Here is a 21,779-nt window from a genome sequence, read left to right on the forward strand (position 1 = left end):
GTGAAAATATAGAATCAGATCACAGTCTAACCGCAATAAAAACAAATTCATTCCATAAACAAAATGAGTCAAAATGGCCTTTGAAATAGCACCACTCAAAAGATACAAAAAGCACAGATGGTGGAATGAACAGGGTAAAAGCATTATTGGTCAAAAAACAAGCCTATCAAAAGCATTACTCCACCATGCCAAATGAAGATCTTATCAACTTCAAACATCAAAAACTATAAATACAGACAAAAGGAAGCTATCACTAACTGAGGAAAACTTCCGAAAGAGCAATACCAGAAACTCAAATAAAACTTTCCGATGAAGTCTCCAAACTTTCCAAATACCTAATGTGTGCTTCAGAAATTAAGATTGAAAATTAGCCCTTGGCAACCAGAATACTGTAAAATATTAGCAAGCATATCAAAAAGTTGCTAAATTGAGAGCAAGAAAGAGTAAAATTTCTAGAACAAAATCCAACGTGCGCTAACACAAACTCAGAACCTCCGAACATTGATGAAATCCAAAACATCATTAAAGACTTGAAGAATGGTAAGGTCCTCAGGAATGATTCAATAACTGCTGAAATGTGAAAAATACCAGGTGCTAAAACAAGTCAAGAGGCTACATGGAGTCCTTCAAAAAGTCTGGACAACCAGTAGATTCGTAAACAGCATTAATTCACCAAAGCCACAAAAAAATATGAGAAAACTGACCCCAGCAACTACATATACTTTCCATATTCCAGTGATTCACAAAGTTCTTTAGAAGCATTATAAAACCGGCTGAAAAGTCAGCTGGATCAGCAATTAGGAGAGTATCAAGGAGGGTATGGGAAAGGACACTCCTGCATAAAACAGATTTCAAATCTGAAATTTATAATCAGGTATAGAAGAACGAAATCCACAAGCATTTATATAACATTTGTAAACTTCAAAAATACATATGATTCAGCTGACAGGGAAACATTATTCAACACCTTAAAAGAGTTTGGAACTGACAACAAACCAGTAGCAATCATAAAAGACACACTAAGTAACACAAAATTAAATTTTTAAGTGAATCATCCAAGGACTTAGAGAGAAAACTAGTATAATGTAAGAAGTCAAAATGGCCCTTGAAATAGCACCACTCCAAAGACACAAAAAGCAAAGATGGTGGAATGAACAGTGGGAAAAGGCATTACTGCTTAAAAAATGAGCCTTTCAGAAATGGTACTCCATCAAATCGAATGAAAACTTTGTCAACTTCAAATAACAAAAGGGGTAAAAATCAAAAGGGTAGTCAAAAGGAAGCTTCAAAAAAGAGGTATCACTAATTGAGGAAGACATCCAAGACTGCTGTTCAATTTTGTACTACACAAGGTAATAAGGGAATGGATGAAAAGAACAAAAGGAATTTAAATCACCACAACTGGGAGAAAAGAGCATAATCTGAGTTTTGGCTACCTGACTTTTGAAAATGATCTTGCCATCTTATGAGAAGCTATACAACATGCATCAATGTAGTTAAATCTCCTACAAGAGGCACCTCCACAGCAGGCCTATAAATAACTTTTGAAGAAACAGAGTATATGATAGATGTGAAGAAGGCATCAAAACACATGGAAACCGATTATGGGAAAACAAAAGAGACTACCGAATTTAAATACCTAGGTGAAATAATACAACCAAATGCTTTGGACAAAGAAGCTATCTTAGTGATGACAATTAAAATGGATCTGGCTTTCCAACTAAGAAAAAACCTGCATAACAAGAAATTTATTTCCATAAATGCAAAACTCTGGCACTAAAACACTGTCATTAAATGAGAATGCCTTTACACTTGGCTCTCACTGAATACAGCTAAACAATTATGTGAAATAGAAATGAGGGAAAGAAAAATAATTAGGAAAGTCTTGAGAATGGGAAATGGAAATTAGAAAGTAGGAAAGAAGTTAATGAAGAAACAGAACCAATATAAGACACAATGAGAAAGACAAGAGTTGTACTCTAAGGACACCTAAAAATGCTAGATAAAAAAGAGGACAACAAAAAGAATTTTTACCTCTTCTGACAGACGCCCAAAAACACCACTGGCATGGGATAATGGAAGTTAAAGCAGACCTGAGAGAAATGAATATAATACAGGAAGAAGTAGGACAGAATGGTCACAGCAAAAGAAAAAACGTTTCACAGGCTTCCAAGACAAAAGAAAGAAAAAGATAGGTGCAATAGGAACAGAAGAAAGATGAGAAAAACATAGGGAACGAATGAAAAATTACTGGAAAGAAAGAAAGGTGAAAAGAAAGAAGACACAAGTTATTTCATGTTGTTCCTAGTAGCCCAAACCAATTAAAACATGAAATGGTAACACAGTGGGAAGGAACTAGGTTGTAATTGCAAATTCACCTGTCATAGATATTGCACTCCGAATATGAAGGCTTAAGTATTTCAAGTACAGTAAGAAATATGAACAGCATACTGGTACTCAAAACTTTCAGTATGGTACTCAAAACTTTCAGTAATTAATGTTATACAATATGATCTCTATAGTATCCACTAATAATGTGCTGCACCCACAATCTTTTGAAAATCTCATTCTCCTGGACAAAAATCAACAAAGCAAAAACTGTATTTCAAGAAGGAAAAAGAGGAATTCCTTAATATATCTGTCAGACAACCCTTTTGGCCTCTAAAAAGTAAATGAGATGAAAATCTTACAGGGTCTGTCAATAAAAATATATGATATTAACTGCTGGTTAATTTGCTTGCCTTTATTTACAGATATGTAAACAGGAATAACATGCTAAAGTAATCACTATGAAGGTTATTGCTGCACAAAACAACCAGTAACAATGTGCTCATAAGGGATTCAAAAGTAGGCTACAATGTAAGTGAGACAGAATTTTGATGAGGACCGGGTCCTCAGCCTTAGTGCAATTATTGAATGAAGTCATTCTACACATGGCTGTTACAAATATGTATTGTGATTGCAAGTTTGACACTTGCTCATTGTCAAGCATTCTGAGATATTAAAGCCCAGATTACATCATTAAATTGTGACATGCTGGAACATAGTTCCTAGCTCTCTGACACCAAATACACCTACTTGTGGTGATATATACTGTTCCACATACAATGGGAACAGACACATCATAGTTAGTACACTAGCAGTAACCATCAACAAAAAATATATCCACAATACACAATGAAGTACAATGCTCATGTCGTCAATGTAACAGTTGGATTACAATAACCTGCTATCAGAATCCCACCGCCACATTTGACTACAATGGCACTGCTCTTCAAACGCATATTGTGGATATTTGTTTGCTTTCTGATGTACAATGTACTAACTAATGTGTGTGCTCACATGGTATGTGGAACAGTGGGTCAACTTATATCACCACAAGTATTTGGTTTCAGCCTGCTGTTCCATACTGTCACAACTTGAAGTTGTAGTGATGGCTATAATTTCTCACAATTCTTGATAATGGCCATGTGTCAAAATTGCAGTTGCAATAAATATTTTTAACAGCTACATGTAGAATGACTTTATTCAATAAGTGCAATATATGCTACATGTTTTCTTCTCTGAAACAAGTCTAACACTTGTAGGTCTTCAATAAGTATTATTTCTTTATTCAAAGTTCTTGAAGTCTTTAATAATTATTTTTCTTCAAAAATAGTGTTCGTAAAATAAACACATATTTTGATGGACCAACGGGTACATGTTTAGCCAGTAACTTATGAAGGTATGGTGCTGAACAGCATTTGATCATTAGCAACAACTGACCAGCATATTATAATAATTCTTCAGGTATATCAGGCTACACTGAGCACATGTATTGAGTCATTATGATTTTAAGTCCCATTACATACATTTCCAGCTTATCTGCAATGTGTACTTATAGTGACTTTACTATGGCAAAATTTATATAATTAGGTACACAATTTTTTAAAAAACCCTGCAAGTAACTAAGAAGTAAAATCCAAATCAATTGGTGGTTTATAATAAGCAAATATTTATTAAAAAATAAGTCTCTACCAAAATTCTCCATGACATGACTCATTAATAGCAAAGTAATCTGGAACAGGTTACAATTTTAACAGCTGGTCTTCCTTAGAAAAGTACATCAGTTAAGTCAATTATAACTACAGTTTGCATCAAATGTATGTAAGTAATGAAATAGAAAGTATATTATTTATGGTGATGGATGTAAGATATTTTCTTCCTAACTGTAGCCACATTCTCTTTGCTCTGTACTAATATTCATGAACATGTAATGACCACCATAATGAAGATCTGGGAGCAGCTAGTATGTTACAGGCTTCACAGTTGCACAATGCATTCTGTGAAGAAGATGTCAAGACAAGATGAGGATACTGCACCAACTTCACTGGGAAGACATACAAATTATACTGAAAATACACAGTGTATTTATCTTATGTTTCTCAGTCAGGTACAAAACGTCTCCAATAATTAAATACACTCCTTAAAGTTGCAGCCATTTCCCATATAATATAAAGAAACTTTGGATATAGAACATCAAATCAACTTAAATACGGACAGAACATAAATCAATGTGCTTGGTAAAATACATTGACAATCAACCCGTGGTGGTGGTGGTGGTGGTGATTGGGGCAGGGGGGGGGGGGGGGGCGAGAGCCAGTCTGGAAAGACATTTATCACTATTAATGAAGAAATTAAACTGAAATTCTGAAATTAGTACTTTCATTCAGAGGCTGGTACTCAGTAAAGAGCAAAATAATAGTTTCAGTTGCAGAATACTTGTTTACACCCTGCACCAGCAATGAGATAGTGAGGTTCCAGAGCTGTTGGGAGGAAGGTGGCTAAAATCATGCAGAAATTGTACATAACTGATTATGACATTAATCTGACAAGTGTCTTGGACAAGGCAACCGAAAAGTGAGAACAATACAGATCTGAGTTTCCAAAATATTGACTTAACAATAAGGTAGATTCAAAGTAATTCATATAAGTAAATATAAAGGGAACGTTTAATAGCATTGGTACTGTTATGCACAAATGAAATAATGTGGTCTTTCCTTGAAAATAAAATATTTTACTTTTTAGATTTTTCAACTATTATAAAGTACAATGCTTTTAGTACTTATCTTTTATGTGACTTACAAACAAAAATGATTAGTAGCAGGAAAATGAGTAGTGATATGGGGGCTGCGATGGACAGTGATCTGAAAATAAACAGCAATTATTTGACATTAAGTAGCTAGGGGAAGCAGTTGTTTTATACACAAGACATGTTATGTGAGAAATGTTTATATGCATTCAGAATTTGATCTGTACAATAAGTAGTTTACATTTCAAAATTGCACATATAAAACAAAAGAAAAAATAGATTTTAAAGTACTATTTTTAACTTTGTTATTGTTCTTGTAAATACTCATTATGTACATCAGTCCTACACTATTGTCACGGGAAATTTGTGATTAAGTAAGCACAATGGAGGAAAAAAGGAGAATATGTCATCAGTCACCTAGAACATAACGAGGTGAATGATAGTAGATCACAACACATCAAGGAAGACTATTGTGCTCTAAAATCTTTGATTTTTTTTACACAATAAAGGAATGGTCACAAAGAAAAGGCATAAATGTGTGTATTCCACAAAGGCTTTGTGTGACTATTGCAACAAACACATTTCTTTTTTCCACCCCATCCACTGCTTCAGCAAGGACATTCATACATGGGAAAACTCAGGTAATGTACTCTACAATCTATACCAGTAATTTATGTCACTCCCTTCTGTACATGTCAGGTGATAGCTATCTATTTTATGACAAAGATAAACTATATTACACCTTAAGCATGAAACAACCACTTCCCTAAAATTTACAGTGACTTTTCAACATGTCTTTGTATCTCAGATTGGTAATTAAAAATAACATTTGATCTCAATAGCATACAGGCACACATTTCCACTGTTCATATGAGAGACAAAGAATATTTTGAGCTGACTGGCTCTAATACCCACAGGGAAAAACTTATCACAGAAATTTAAAATTGTATTAAGTTCTAACATATCACACTACCCTTACCTACTAATACAAAATCTGTCCTATGAATTAATACCACATATGAAAGCACTTTTGACTGCACACACTCAATAAAAACAAACAATGTAGTATACTAAGTACTGAGTGCTGCTGATCACACATATTTATTTCTGCTCTTCTATTTCAGTTGATGCAAACACACATATACAAAATTGTTTCCCACTATCAAACAAGAATAAAGTAATTTACCAGTTCTTGCAAATGTAATATTTTATTTGTATGAATATTAAAAGGCGGTGAGAAAATTTGTTTCTTTGTAACACATAGTGTATCATTAGCCTTTTCAACTACTGTCCTGCTCTCTCAATTCATGCACTATTAATGTCACTATGTGGTCTTAACACAAAAATAACAGTTTTATAAAACATGAAAACTGATGTAATCTTGGGCTAATAAAACTCAGCAGTCTATTCTTTGTTGGAATTCTTACTTGTTATGCTCTGCCTGCAGACCTGATACATCAGAAATTCAAGATTGAACAAAATATCACACGTTAAATGAAGGCAGTGCTGTGTGGAGTTGTGAAAAATGGTAAGTGGGGCATAAATGCTGTTCTAAGAGCAATACTTAGGAGCAAGGGGCGATTAAAAAAAAAAACTGTGTCAATTACCTCATGTCATTAGGAAAACAGGCTTACATTAATATTACTGTAAAGCCCCTTCATTAGCAAACTTTCTGCAAATGCGTGAGATTCCTACTGCTATTAGGGATCTGAGGAGATGGCTGCAGCACCAGTCTAATGTGTATTCAACAAAACTGAGTGCTTTTTTGTCTTCCTCAGATGTCAACAATCCTTTCGGTTCTGGTCAAGGTGAAACAGGAATTTCTACATCCACAAAGCAAATTGCACATGGGGCCGTGTCTTTTCTTAAACATTCAAATTTTCATCATTTTCAGGATGCCCTACTGAAAGTGATCTATAAATACTATCATACTGAAAAAATACATAGAAGCACACGGACCAGATCTAAGCCTGCAAATAAGAGTTCTTACCACACTGTGGCCTACATGTGAAGGATTCACATAGGTAGACACAGTGAAATTAAATATTTAGGGTTTCTATGTTGTTATCAGTACTACATTTTCTAAGAGTCTTTCACAAATGCCCTGTGCTGTAAGTATCCAACATACTTACAGCAAATGTGAATGAATACCAAAGATTTGATCCAGACAAGCAAGCAGGTCTAGCAGAGGCAGTAATCTATGGTAACTCAGTAGCACTCTTAAGAGTAAGACATTTATAGAGGTATAAGGCTTTTCTAACTGTATCCTCTCTGAAGATCACTAAATTTAAGTTCTAAGCTTAAAATAATTCACTATTTGATAATGAAAGGCAGCACACATACAATTCTCTGGTAAGACTGGAAAAATACTTCATGTTGAACTATAATCTAATTTAATGAGAGCTTTCAAATAACTAATATAAAAACTCTGCATGACAGTTTGATTTAATGTGCTGCACAAATCTATGACTGTTGACTCAACACAAATTAGAAAAAAAGGTGATGAAGGAGATGGGGGATGGGTTAGGGTGGAATTTGGGATTTGGGGGATGGAATTTGGGGTGGGCGAGGGTGGGGTGGGGTGGGTGGGGGAGGTCAAAGTTACTTCTGTAGTTGATAAAATGTAAATGAATATCACATTCTTTTATGATGGTGAACAAAACCATCAGCAGATACTACTTAATAAACACAGCCTGAGAAAAGGAATAAAGATAACATAACACTGTGTTCTGGAACACAGTATCAGACATCTTCCCTACAGTTTTGTCATAATGTATTTACAACTTTTTGTGGAGCACTAGTGTAAGAAGATACTTTATCTGACAACATAATGTAGCAATGAACTATTTTTCCAATCATCACTCCATTCACCTTAATTAACAAATACTGGTTTTTTATTACATGACTACATAAAAATAATCCTAAGTAGTTGTAATCTCACAATAACTTTTTACTGTGACAAAAATTCTGGAATATAAAACATCATATTAATAAATGTTTTGGTACAATGTTACAGGAAAAGTAATGTCAATGTAAAAGAAACAATAAAACAAATATTTTGAAATTAATAAAAATCCTTAATTTAAAAACTTTTGTACATCAAGCACCTTAAATCACTAAAAAATATTGTACAGTAAAAAGAATGTGTCCAAAAATATGAATTTCAAGCACATTCTTGCAGAACTAAGAGGGAAATGTGGAGTAACTTTTATCTTTCAGTGAACACTCGTTGAATAGAATGATGGTCCCCGACACAAAAATATCATCAATTCTTTTTTTCTTTCTTTTTGCAATTCGTAGAACATTTATCATCATAAGCATTCTTGGCCAGTTAGTATCAGAACACACAGTGAATACCCCATAAAAATGTATACAGTAAGTAAACAGTTCCGTATGGGATGTTCACACTACAGATACTATGGATTTTAACAAATACTTTCCAAACAAAGAAAGTCATGCAAAGACACTGTTGGACAATGCTCAAACAAACATTCACTTCATTATACATATGACATTAATGTAAACATAAGAAAAACTTCAAAAATTAAATTGTATACAAAACTGTTATCCCAATACAATGTGACATAGTGTACATGTTTTGTCATAACTATTGACATCATTCCAGAAATTTATATTCAAAATAGAAAAATTAACTTCAATCTGCTTTGTAACTGCCATAATCATTAATGATATACAGTTGCAAGATACATCATACAAAGTTTCTTTCATCACCAACTTGCCTTCAGCCGACACATTTATTGATATGTTAGGTGAAAAATGTTTCCTGTGATGGTGGATCCATTAAGTAATCAAATTTACATTTCATGAGAACGTAAACATGACAAAAGTAATAATTTATCTCTAATAACCTAAACAAGCATAAAATAGTTCCAACATTCATAGCAACTCATTGTATCTGTCTTTAGTACACTGAGATCAAACTAAAATTTAATAATACAATATATACTTTGTGCTCATGCTGCAGGCATACAGAGAGTAAATGTCACAGTATCTAATATTTCCTATTAAGACATATTCAATGCCTATGCTTTATCAAATTAATAAATTAGGAAGCACATACTTCACAGTCAACACTGTAGCATAAATATCAAATATGCAAACTTAAAAGGAATAAAGCCATCTAAAAATAACTGTGACATTATCTCTCATTACACAAAAAATGTACATAAAACATTGCTCACTGAAATGTAAAATGAAATGAAAAATTTAATTGGACACATCATACTACAATAACACTGTTTATAAAACAAGACTCAACTTATACCTGCCAAAGTGCTAATTAGCTGACATCAAGGAAAGTCATCTTCAATGTCAACCACTATTGCACAAGCTCAAAGCAAACTTTTAGACAACAGACAAGCAACATTAAAAGGGGGCAGTGGTGGAGGGGTGTGGATAGAGGAACAGGACATGGGAGGATAGGTATAATGCTTGTTAATTCTGTGGTTTACAAATTAAACAAACTTCATAGGATACTCATTCTCACACTTACTGAAATCACTGTTTATGTAAAAACTTCCATTTCACCTTACATATCCACATTCATTTTTAAAACCTCCTATAGATGAGCAACATGATACCCAAAGGGTTTTATTCATCTGATGACTCAGTCACAGTTACATCTCAACTATGCAACCACATAGATTCTCAAATACAACTCTAAAAAATCTGTCTGTATGAATACTATCATATACTACACTGATTTTCACATGACGGATGATTTAAGGCTGCACATATAAGAAACTTTGGTAAGTTACACTACTTCACGAAAACTGAGGTGAATGGAAGCTGTAAGAGACAAAGAGGTGTCAGACAGAAGTTGAACACGAAGGTCCAAAGTACACATTATATTTTAAATAACAATCAAAGCAGTTTTTGGGAACACAAAACACTTTACCAGTGTTTGAAGTAGTGAAAATTTAAATCTCATTTGAGGAATGGAAGGGCACTATATCTAATTATAATGAATTGTGGTTGTAGCAAACATTCCATGCCAATGTCAACTGAATCTACGTTAAAACTAAAGTTTCAAAAATATGGCAGCCTAAGGAGTTGCCTTGCTCAATAAAAGTAAAGCTGCCTCATTCCAGCTTTGTGGGCAGCATGAGATGAAAGACGGGTTCACAGTCTCTGGGGTTGCTTCCGCAAACTGGCAGTGCTTCCTGCAGGAACCACTCTGGGCTGCTGCTACCTGTGCGAGATCAGGCCGTTTGATGAGGGAGGCACAGTTGGGATCATCTCGAGCTCCACCAGCAGTGGAAAGTGATCTGGAATTCATAAAAAGCAAAATACTAGAAAAGTATTGCCCAGAGAAGTTATGCAGGTGATTTAGTTTTTACAAAACTGCAGTTTCTGCATTAATGTTGCTAAACTTTTCCCTTACACTTTACTAACTTGTGCCATCCATCCTCTGTCTCATTTACATGGCATCTAATAGTTGACTTCTACCCTGTACAGTGTGTGGTTATTTTACTCTATCCACTGTCAGTATTAAAGTAACTTATAACTGTACACTGTTGAAAGAAATTTTGTAACGTGACGTCATTTAATCATTACTGTGCAGTCAATAGCAAAACTCTGAATGGTTTAAACATCAAGCTCAAGGTAAAGAAAGATGCAGAGGATTTCTGGTGCAGATCACTGCAGCACATGCATCGTAAGTCCTATGTTTACAGCTAGGATCTGGATTCTCCTCTAATAAATACAAGCAAGATTTTTGCAGCTGACTCTTAAGCTTACAAGTATGTCCATTCAATCAGCATTTCAATCTGAGGCATTCTGTAAAATGGTACAGCAGTTCTGCTACAATTTTCGTACCAGGTGTCATTTTTCTTTATAATGATAGGTCATTCGCATGCAGACAACAGTGTACGAAAGGAGTTGGGAACATTCTTCCAAGACTGCTTTTAATATTCAATACACAACTTTGTCTTAAATCATGGTCTGTGCTATATACTTCACCCAGGAAATATTGTATAAGTAACTGCATGTTCAAAGACGCAGAATTAGCTCAGAAGATTGGCTACTGGCATTGACAGCAACCACCGTTTCATTTAGTGCTGGCTCTGCACACTCCTATGGTGACTGGACTGTTACTAAACAATGTAAGGAAAAGATAGATTGCTGCTTACTGTAAAGATGACATGTTAAGTTGCATACAGGTTCTGGTCCGAGGTGCTGGAGTTGGCAGTCAATGTGCATGAGGTGTGCCTGCTTGTGCGAATGAAATGTGTTTCTCTTTCCTTTTCTGATGAAGGCTGTGGCCAAAAGATAACTTGTAAGTGTCTTTTAAATGTGCCTTTCTGAACTGAACTTGTCATCTGGCTTATTCCTGGAAGCCATACACAGTGTTTTCAACAGTACTTTTCACAGTTGTTTAAAGTTCTTGAAAACTGAACCTAATCTGAGGAAAGAAGGGCATAGCAAATAATTTGTGTTAAAATTAAATATTGTCTGATGCAGTCAACAGTTAAATGTTATGTAGCAGGAAAATACGAGGCCCAAATATTCGAAGGGTCATCTGAGGACAAATCATCTGCTGAAAATTAATATGATGCTACCAAGCTTTAATTCATAAAATAACAGCCAATATCCAAGTGAAGAAATTTGTTAGTACTAGTGCTTCTGGAACAAATCATCATAGATTGGATACCAGAAAAAAAATCTACAAATGGCAGTCACTCAAATACCCTTACTTAAATGTCTGTTTATTTTAATGTTGTGATCTAATTTCACTCTAAAAATCAGCATTTGCAAAGCACAGGGAAACAAAGAAATGACAACCTTGCTAAAATCATCATACAATGTCAGAAGACCCTAAATGGAATTACTGAAGATCATAACTCATCATATAAAATAGGCACTGACCAGTAGATAAGCACATAAACAAGAACTAAAACAGTTACAAAGTTGTGTGTGCTCTAAACAACAACAGAAGCTCTTAAGCTTACCTACCAAGTTCCAGTTTCATTTACCATATCACACTTCTTTACGCAGTGCAGGGCATCTTTTGTTTCACTTTTTTTTTTTATTTCACTTTTTCAATCCATATGGGTTAAGATCACACAACTGTTTAACGTTCTTGAGCTTTGTTGTTTTTCATCAGTATTCTTCCACCCTCTTATTCACACTTGCCTGTTCTTCTATCAAGAGTGCTCCGTGTTCTTTCTTGTCAGAAAAATCCATCACTCCCAATATTTTTGTCCTGAAGCTCTCTCTGTTTCCTACATCTTCCTTGCTGATCCTGATGTAATTTTTTCACACATAGGGCTCATCTCTTAACTCCTCATAGTTAGTTGACAACTTACTAGCAACATTTTCTGGTTTCATTATTTAATGTTTAGCTGTTAATTCCTGGTTGACACTCAGTCATCCTATCATGTACTACTGTATGGTCTTGTGATTGTTGTTAGGAATAGATTTCACTTCCATTCTCATTAGATAGAGGTCTGAATCAATGTTGGCTCCTCTCTGTACCTTTATGTCTACACATTTTGAAAACTATTGTAAAGTGTGTGGCAGAGGCTTCCACTGACTACATGGTCAATTTGAAGCTCTTCTAACATGAAGTTTGGTGACTGCCATGTCTCCATTTGTTTTGTGTCTCTTTGTTCTTTGTGCAGATAATTTTCACGTTGCTCACAGTCATCCCATAGTCTCTCTCTCTCTCTCTCTCTCTCTCTCTCTCTCTCTCTATTTCAGTTTGTCCTTTTGTGGACTGGACGCATTTATATCACTTTTCTGAACTCTTTTTCCTTTGCAAAATGAGTACTGAAGCCTTCAGTTAGAATTATCACGTACTTATGTGGATCCCTGATCAAAACTTCAATATGTGATTAAAACTGATGTACAACTTCTGTCCTCATCAACTGAGGAATTACCATTAAGAATTATGTATGATTTGTATCCATGTACTACCATCAGTACAGGCAGTCTGTGCGATATATATCTGGCATCTACAACAGATTCCACTACATAGAATACTGTTCCAAGCATTAACATTGATAAAAGAAGGAAACATGTACTAACAATGTGTTTCTTGTTATCTCTTACTTATTGATTTTTTGATGGCAGGTTGTCCCTTCACTGCTCTATATCATCACACAATTGTAACTTCATCTGAGGGCCACCTTTCTTACTCCCCCCCCCCCTGCAATGTTATGTAAGTGTACCATTACCGAGGCCAAGTTCTTTGATAACTTGGCAGACAGCACCCTTGAAGTGCTGTCTGAAGCCTTCTGGGTTCAGTGGTATGAACACAGTTCCTTGAATCACAAAAAAAGCTGTTACTACTACTGACGTTAGATCAGGTATCTGTTCAGGCCATTCCTGAAGACCACAGTGTTCTAACCATCTTACAGGAAATCTGTTGACAGTCCTTGCACAATATAACATGCAATATCTGCTGTATCCTCATACAGCCTCCAACACCTAGACTAGCGTTATTAAGAACAGTGTCTAAACTGTCAATAACAGAAGCTCAATACGTATCACCTGTCCGAGAACCTGTAAAGTGTCAGGGACTGATGATTTCATCTTCCAGAATTTCGCACTACACATTAACAGACCATCTCCTTTGATGATTGAAATCACATATTCACAAGATTTTCAGTGGCCCACTAATGCATATTATGGCAGTTCATTGTACCATAATTTATGAATACAAATTAAGGAGAAAACATAACACTTTGTACAGCATCTAGAGCAAAACTTTTCATGGTGCATTTGCAGAAAGTAATTTTTCAATTGAAACTGTTTTGATGTAGCTCCTGTGGCAGTGACAGGTGGCACAACTGAAACTTGTGATTGTGTACTATTCTCCCTACCAATGTAAGGCTGATACTAGAGATACAGCTGACATGTAGCTGAATCAAACACAGCCACATTATCACTTTTTGCTGATCTCTGCCTACTACTGCCACGTCTCCTCAAAATACTTGTTTCTCAAAGTTGTCCTTCAGCACATAAAAACTACATGACTGATGGAGCTCTTCAATCAAGCTGTCTCCAAGAACACGGCACAGCTGCTTCACAGGCACCCTGTCAGGACTCGCCAAGCATCAGCAACGTGTCAACATATACTGTGAATGTATATGCCACATTCATTCCATGTCAGTGCCTGCTCAGTTGCACATTCTGAGCTGCACAGTACATGGCAGTGCAAGGATACATACTACAATGTAACCGAACATGACTTCAAACAAAGTATCACATATCAAGGAAGCTTGACACTCTACAACACTGGCAACTTTACATCTCGTCCACAGGTCATACAGATTTGCCCACTCAGGAAAATGGGCACTCATTTAAATACATTTCTTCATAATGCCCATCTGAACACAACTAGTTATATACGACATCTTGCACCCATCTCTGAAACCAAGAAAAGATAATGTTTCTTACATTTTACAATCTAAACAAATACCCCTTTCACTAATTATTTTGTAGGATGCAGAGAGACGGACGTTTTAACTGAACTGATGTTGTTTTCAAGAAGAACAAACCACAATAATAGTGAGAATGAACCACAGTAACTACTGTGAAAGTGAATGGAACTGGAGGCGGTAGGGATTAAATGCTTGTCATACTAGTAGTAATGTTACACATTTAAGTATTTCACTGATTCTGAATTACTGAAAGTAAATCACCCACATACTAACATCTATTTGAACAGAGATTAATAATAAACTGTATCAGAGTCAAAACAGGTCCATAGAGGGGGAACCAGGCACACAATCACACCTCTTACCTTCCAGTATTTCTTAAAGGAAATCATTTATGGAGACTGTAGGTCCATACATAAAAAGACCTCCCACATTTACCTGCATGTGAGCTCTACCCTTCGACTAAATTAATTCAGGTTGCCTTTAACTGAAATTGTGACTGATAATATCCCTGAAACACAGGTCAGGTTGAAGGTGGAAAATGGCTACCAAACTGATGTTGTAGTCTCTGGGTACTTTAATGAGTACTGTTTGCTTACCAGGTTTCAAAAGTGTGTTTACATAAAGCACTTTAGTCCTAAGTTTGCAGGATAATCAATCTTACAAATGATCCAAGCATGATGGTGTGACAGTGACAGCCATGACTTCATGGAAGGGAATTCTTGGCATGGAATGAGTGGCAGGTATCAAAGCGGAAGTACTGCTGGAAATAGGTATGTTTGACATGGATGGAGGTACTGATATAGCCATCTCTGATGTGGAGGTCAATACTGGGGAAGGTGGCTCACTGGGCGGAGGACAGCCAGGCAAAATGAATGGAAGAGAAGGTGTTGAGGCTCTGGAGGAATGTGGATAGGATATCATCACTCTCAGTCCAGACCACTAAAATGGCATCAATAAATCTGAATCAAGTGAGAGGTCTGGATTCTGGGTAGTTAGAAGGGATTCCTTTAGATGGCCCATGAACAGGTTTGCATAGGATGGTGCCATGAAGGTGCCCATTGCTGTTTTGTATTTGCAAGATGATGCTTTCAAAGGTGAAGTAGTTGTGGGTGATGTAGATGGACATAGAGAGGTAGTGTTCAATAGCAGCAAAGCCATGGGCATTAGGATGTTAGTGTAAAGACATATGGCATCAGTAGTGACAAGCAAGAGGAACATGATCCACAGTGTGTCAGTGGATGACGTGGTTGGTGTCTTCAATTATAGGAGGGTAAGTTCCGGGTAATCAGCTGAAGGTGTTGGTCCACAAGAGCAGATATTCTCTCAGAGGGAGCACAGTCATCTGCCAGAAAGGAGCATCTTGGGTGGTTGGATTTATGGATTTCAGAGAGCACACAGAAGGTAGTTCCGGGTAATCAGCTGAAGGTGTTGGTCCACAAGAGCAGATATTCACTCAGAGGGAGCACAGTCATCTGCCAGAAAGGCGCATCTTGGGTGGTTGGATTTATGGATTTCAGGGAGCACACAGAAGGTAGGAGTACAGGGAATGGTAGGGGTGAGGAGAGAGAGACAGACTCAGGAAAGGTTCTGGTTTGGGTCTAAGGATTTGAGGAGAGACCGGAAATCCCACTGGATTTCTGGAATGGGGTCCCTGTGGCAGTGTTTGTAGGTTGACAAATCCGATAGCTGGTGTAGTCCCTCCACAAGGTAATCCCACTTGTTCAAAACCGTAGTGGTAAAACCTTTGTGGGCAGGTAGGATTATACTGTCAGAATCAGTTTTTTAGTGGTGTTAAAAGGTGTGACTAGGTGGCAGTGGGGATGGATAACATTTGGAAGGAGGAGTGACATGAGTGTACTTGTCTGTGACTCGATGTCTTCTCTGTATGGTAAGTAGCAATCTACCCTCTTCATAAGACTGTTGTTATATAACATCCTGGATTTTCCACTGTTTTAAACAGTGAAGAAAGAATACACAGAAATATAAGAAAAAGTAAACATTTGTTAAAGACACACAGGGAAAGATCCTAAAGAAAAACAGTGAAGTAGAATGACAACAGACAGAGTACCCTACAGAAATACTAAACTGTGATAACCTCAATGAGTCTCTTCCATGTGAGGTACCACACAAAGTACACAGCAAAGAAGAAATATAATTACTAATTAAAAAACAAAAAAAAGAGTAATGTTTCTGGTGAAGATCAAACAGCAGGAGAGCTAGTAATGAATATAAAACCTGTACCGGTACTGAGAAATATAATTATGAAACTGTTACAGAATTTTTGGGAATAGATGGAATAGATCAGCTATAAATAAGTTTTTTTACACCCAGGCAGGTGCCCAAGAAAGTTTTGGGACATAACTTTGATATTCACAAGGTTTTTGTTGACTTAAAAAAAGCTTATGACAGCATGTACAAGAGTACAGTCGCCAATGTTCTGAAAGAGTTGCAGTTACCACAAAAGTTAATATGTCTTGTACATGTGTTTAAAAGAAACCTATTACAGGGTAAAGATCAGTACAAGCACGTCAAAGCATTTTCAAGTCAGGACTTGTCTCTGACGAGTAGACCCATAATCTCCAATATCTTAATTGTAGAAAAGAGAACATGAAAAAATTAAACCCTACTAGAACAAAACTGGGTAATAATACAATAAATTGGCTCATATATGCAGACGACACAGTTCTGATAAGCAACAACAAAGAGGAGCTGCAGTTCATGACAAACCTAACAAAAATATTGCAAGGAAAACAGGATTACAAATGCAACGGGAAAACAGAGAATATGGTCTTGAGCGATGTACCCAATTATGGTACCCTACTGACAGTTGATGAATTCACTTCTGAAAGAGTAGGCACATATAATATTTGGGAAGCATCTTTAACAAACAGAACAGAATGGAAATTGAGATTAGGCCAGGATTGCAGAAGCAAATAGAGCATATTTTGTTTACTGGGGTGTGCTGTGCAGTAGAACTGTCCAGAGAAGTTTTAAAATCAGACTACATTGAAGTGTACTCCTCCAGGTAGCTCTATAGGGAACGGAAACATTTACATGAAGGAAAGCAGATGAATACAAGCTGTTGGTGTCCAAGAGAAAGATATTACGGAAAATATAAACATCAAAAAAAGTTTTTTATCACCCCAGTTCCCAGAACTCCTGAGGATAGACACTGGCTGTGGATATTGTATCAAAGATGCAGACCCTTTGACTGATAAGAGATGTCACTAAACCCACCCAAAGATGTAAACAACCATGCGTGAGCAGTGCCTACTGGACGGAGGGGCTCCGACAGCCGATCAGTTGCAGTCATTCCACCAGGAAGGAGGTACATGGCTCGTGTTGTCTGTAGTTCAACCATGCCTAGGTGGTCATTACTGTGGTTCAATCACATCCACATTGTTACTTTGTGCCAGGAAGGACTCTCAACAATGGAAGTGTCCAGGCATCTCGGAGGGAACCAAAGAGATATTGTTCGGACATGGAGGAGATAAGAGAGAGACAGGAACTGTCAATGACCTGCCTCGCTCAGGCCGCCCAAGGGCTACTACTGCAGTGGGTGACAGCTACCTACAGATTATGGCTTGGAGGAATGCTGACAGCAATGCCCCTATATTGAATAATGCTTTTCATGCAGCCACAGGACTTCATGTTACAACTCAAACTGTGTGCAATAGGCTGTCCAATCCCTCCCTGGTTTTAAAATTGGGATTGAAACGGATTCTTTCCATGAGTTGAGAAAGTTGCCTGTCATCCAAATTTTATTAAAGATCTGAAGAAGGACCTCCTTCAAAAATCAGCCCAACTGTTTCAACATGCTGTAGGTTACAAGGTCATTTCCAGGGGTTGTATCAGAAGCTACTGACAATGCAGAATCCAGCTCCCATAGAGAGAAAGGATGGTTGTATTCCTCCATGTTGGTGGAATAGAAATCAACATCAGTCTCCTGTGTCTCCCGATATCAACAGAAAGTGGGTTCCTGGCTAGAATCAGCCATAATGGACTTATATGATTCACCCATTGTCTGAGCTATGACTCTCAACAATATTATGAGAGACCCCTGTATTCGTACAGCTGCTATTGGTGGTCAAGAGTTGCACCTCGAGATCCTCCTAATGGCTTCCCATGTTTTACTTGCGAATGTGGACCTGTGATGCAGTTCAGGAACTCTTGCCAACACCTCTGCTTTCTCTACCGAATTATTTGCTTTGCCTTTGCACATGCCATTCAAAGGTTTGCAAGATTCTCATCTGTAGGCCACTGGTTGGATCTGCACATAGCTGCCCTCTGGTGCCTGATTGCAGAATGACACTCAGCATTCCACCAAATGACAGGTTGCCTCCTGGGTGTTTCCATTGACTTTGGGATGGATGCATCTGCAGCATGGTGCATCACAGCTGTAATGTGACCTGCCCAGTTCTGGAAACCGTCACACTGCTCAAAAACCACTAATTGCCTGTAAAGCATCCAGTTAGCCTTTTTGAACAACTATCTCAGTGGCTTCCTTTTCAGATCTGCTCCATCAGGCAGATGGATCCAGATAGGGTAGTGGTCGCTACCACAAAGGTCACTGGTCATTGTCCAGTGTCCACTGCACAGTGTCTGCAAGGGCACGCAATAAGAAGTAGAGGTCTATGGCTGTAGACAAACCCATAACAGTACTAAAATGTGTAGCTTGACCCATGTTCATCAGCATGTTCTTCCTTGAAGATGACCTCATCCTCACCAAAGGTCAGTTGTACACTTCTCTTCACATTAAACCTACTAACAAACAACAGTACTTACATTTTGAGGGTTTCCATCCTTTCCATGTCACACATTTCCTCGCATATAGCCTTGGCATTCGAGGCAAATGTATTTATTCATATGTAGACACTTAACAGCAATACACAACCATTCTCACCTCATTCTTCACTGGACGTAATTACCAAAAGCAGATTTCCCCAGCATCACATCCAATTCTGGTACTGATGATTCCTCCAAAGAACAGCTTAGGAGAATACTTCTTGTCACTTAGTGTTATCTGGTCTTGAATGTATTAATCAGCTCCTTTGACAGGCTATGGCTTCCTAAAATTGTAGGTATTATCCTATCATCCACCTATATGCTCTCATGTTTTCCAATCTAATCCAGTATAGTCCCCAACAATCAGTCTTTCCTTCTCATCCCATCCTGTAAGTCTCCCCCGACCTGGAGTTCTGGATGACTTTTCCAAACTCACCCATTTCCTAAACGTCACCAGTCCTTTTACTTCCCCTTAAACCTTTCTGCCAGAAGGAGGAGCCACTAGCTCTGCAAGTTTACAAATCTAAATACCTTTATATACGTCTCCTCCTGTCACCACTTGGTGAGTGGTTTTTTTATCTGCCCATTTACAATATATTATCAACAACTGACTACTTTTGTTGATATAAATAAAAATGCAAATTTTTTGTGTTCAAAAGTCTAAAACTCTTAAAGTTCTTCACACAGTGCGTTGAAATTTTGACAGAAAGCTGCATTAGAATATGTGCATGTTTTTATATACCTACTAGACTGCCGCATATAATATATAAATATGCATCAATTAATTATAGGGAAGAGTCAATAAAATTCTTCTGGGTTTAGGACCACATTGTCAACTACAAAATTCTGACATTTTGGTGACTATTGTAAGACGCCTTCTTCAGGGTGTATTGCTAACTGCTGAATGGGTGCTCATTTGATTACATACATACTATGGAGGAGTGCTGTGATTGAATATGAGGGTGAGCAGGAGAGTATTAGGTGTTCATTTACTGGTCTTTGCATTGCTTGTTGTCATTGGTGGAAATAGGCACTTTTCACTGAAGTTTCCTTTATTGCTTGACATTGGTGGAAATCGGCGAATAGGAAATTGAGTGGTGACTGCAGCGTAGTGCTGTTTACTAACTGCCTAGTATTGACTAGGGCACATCAGCACTCTGTGTACTCTCCACTGCCTGTTGGTTTGTGAGAGCGGTCCTCCTGCAAAGCTGTGACTGCTGGCAGCCAAGATGCTGGGAGTCTGTGCCTGTCTTCTTTAGTCATGATGTTGGGTCACCTGGCTACTTCTATAGCCCCTCTGATCTTCCTCCTCAAGCTAACGGTTGGTTCACCAGTATATGGGCCTCTTGAAATTCAATTCTTTGAGATGGATATATCTCTCGTGATCAGATAACCTCGTGCTTATTGGATGCCCAGTCTCACCTACATACACCAGTCCATATTCGCACCCAATTTCATAAACTTCGGTAGCATGAAACTTGTCAATTCTATCTTTCATCAAGCCCAGAATGTCTTATTTTGTTGTTGCTATGAAAAATCAGCTTAATAACTGCTTGATGAAGAATTTTGTTCAGACATTCAGTGACCCCTTGTATGTATGATAGCAGGATGGTGTTCTGTGATTTGTTCTGCATTTCCCTATTGCCCTCCTCCTTTGGCGTCACAGTTTTATGTTTCATCCTCACGTCATAGCCATTAGCTCCAAAAATAGACATGAGGTTCTGTAGTTCAGCTTTGAGGTTGTGTTCAATGCTGATCCTGTAGGCTCTCTTAGTTAAAGTTTGCAGCATCGATTTATTTTGCATGGGATGGTGGTGGGAGGATGCATGCAGGTACGTGTCCATGTTGGCGAGCTTTCTATAAACACTGTGTCCAAGCTTCTCATCAGGCTTACGGTAAACTTCCACGTCGAGAAAAAGCAATACCCCATTCTTTTCTATCTCCATGCTGAAGAATCCTCCCACTACTATCCCACTGGGAACCACAAGAGGTGGAGCTGCAGATGCTCTATGACCATGCTCTATGACTATGCTCTGAGATGATAATGAGGAAAGGGAAAGTTAGCTGTGGATCACTTTTCGAGATACTGCACAAGATTTTGATTGTAACGAAAGATTACCACCGACTTGGTTCCGTGACTGCTTCTGCGCTTGTGCGCATTTTCTACTTCAGAAGAAGGCTTTATGCCTGAAATTTTAAATGCATAGTAGTCTTTTGTTGTGCCTGTCTGCAACTCAAAGTCTCCTCTATATGGTGAGTAGCAATCTATACTTTTCATAATATTGTCCTAAATCTAAAAATGTATCATACAGTTTTGGAAAAAAACCTCAAAGTATATGTTTAACTGAAATTTTGGAACTATTACTTGGAGAACGTCAAGAATAGATAAGATTGTATTTACTGTTGCAACATACAAATTCACATTAGTAAAAAGGCAAATGTATCTATAAGTCAACATGAAAAGGGCAGCACTTACAAGCATCTAATTTAAAATTTATGTACGGGCTACAAAATCT

The 21,779-nt window shown here is 37.3% G+C and overlaps 1 protein-coding gene across 1 annotated transcript in view; it reads right to left on the minus strand.

Moving 5' to 3' along the window:
* Positions 1-5,040: 5,040 nt before the first annotated feature.
* The window catches only part of LOC124619197 (CCR4-NOT transcription complex subunit 6-like), a 139,369-nt gene continuing 122,630 nt past the window's right edge, over positions 5,041-21,779 (minus strand). The window contains exon 8 of the mRNA XM_047145415.1: positions 5,041-10,359. Within this exon, the coding sequence (XP_047001371.1) occupies positions 10,280-10,359 (80 nt within the window). The 3' untranslated portion in view covers positions 5,041-10,279. The remainder of the gene's footprint in view (positions 10,360-21,779) is intronic.

The sequence above is a fragment of the Schistocerca americana genome, chromosome 6, assembly GCF_021461395.2.
Source record: "Schistocerca americana isolate TAMUIC-IGC-003095 chromosome 6, iqSchAmer2.1, whole genome shotgun sequence".
Taxonomy (NCBI): domain Eukaryota; kingdom Metazoa; phylum Arthropoda; class Insecta; order Orthoptera; family Acrididae; genus Schistocerca; species Schistocerca americana.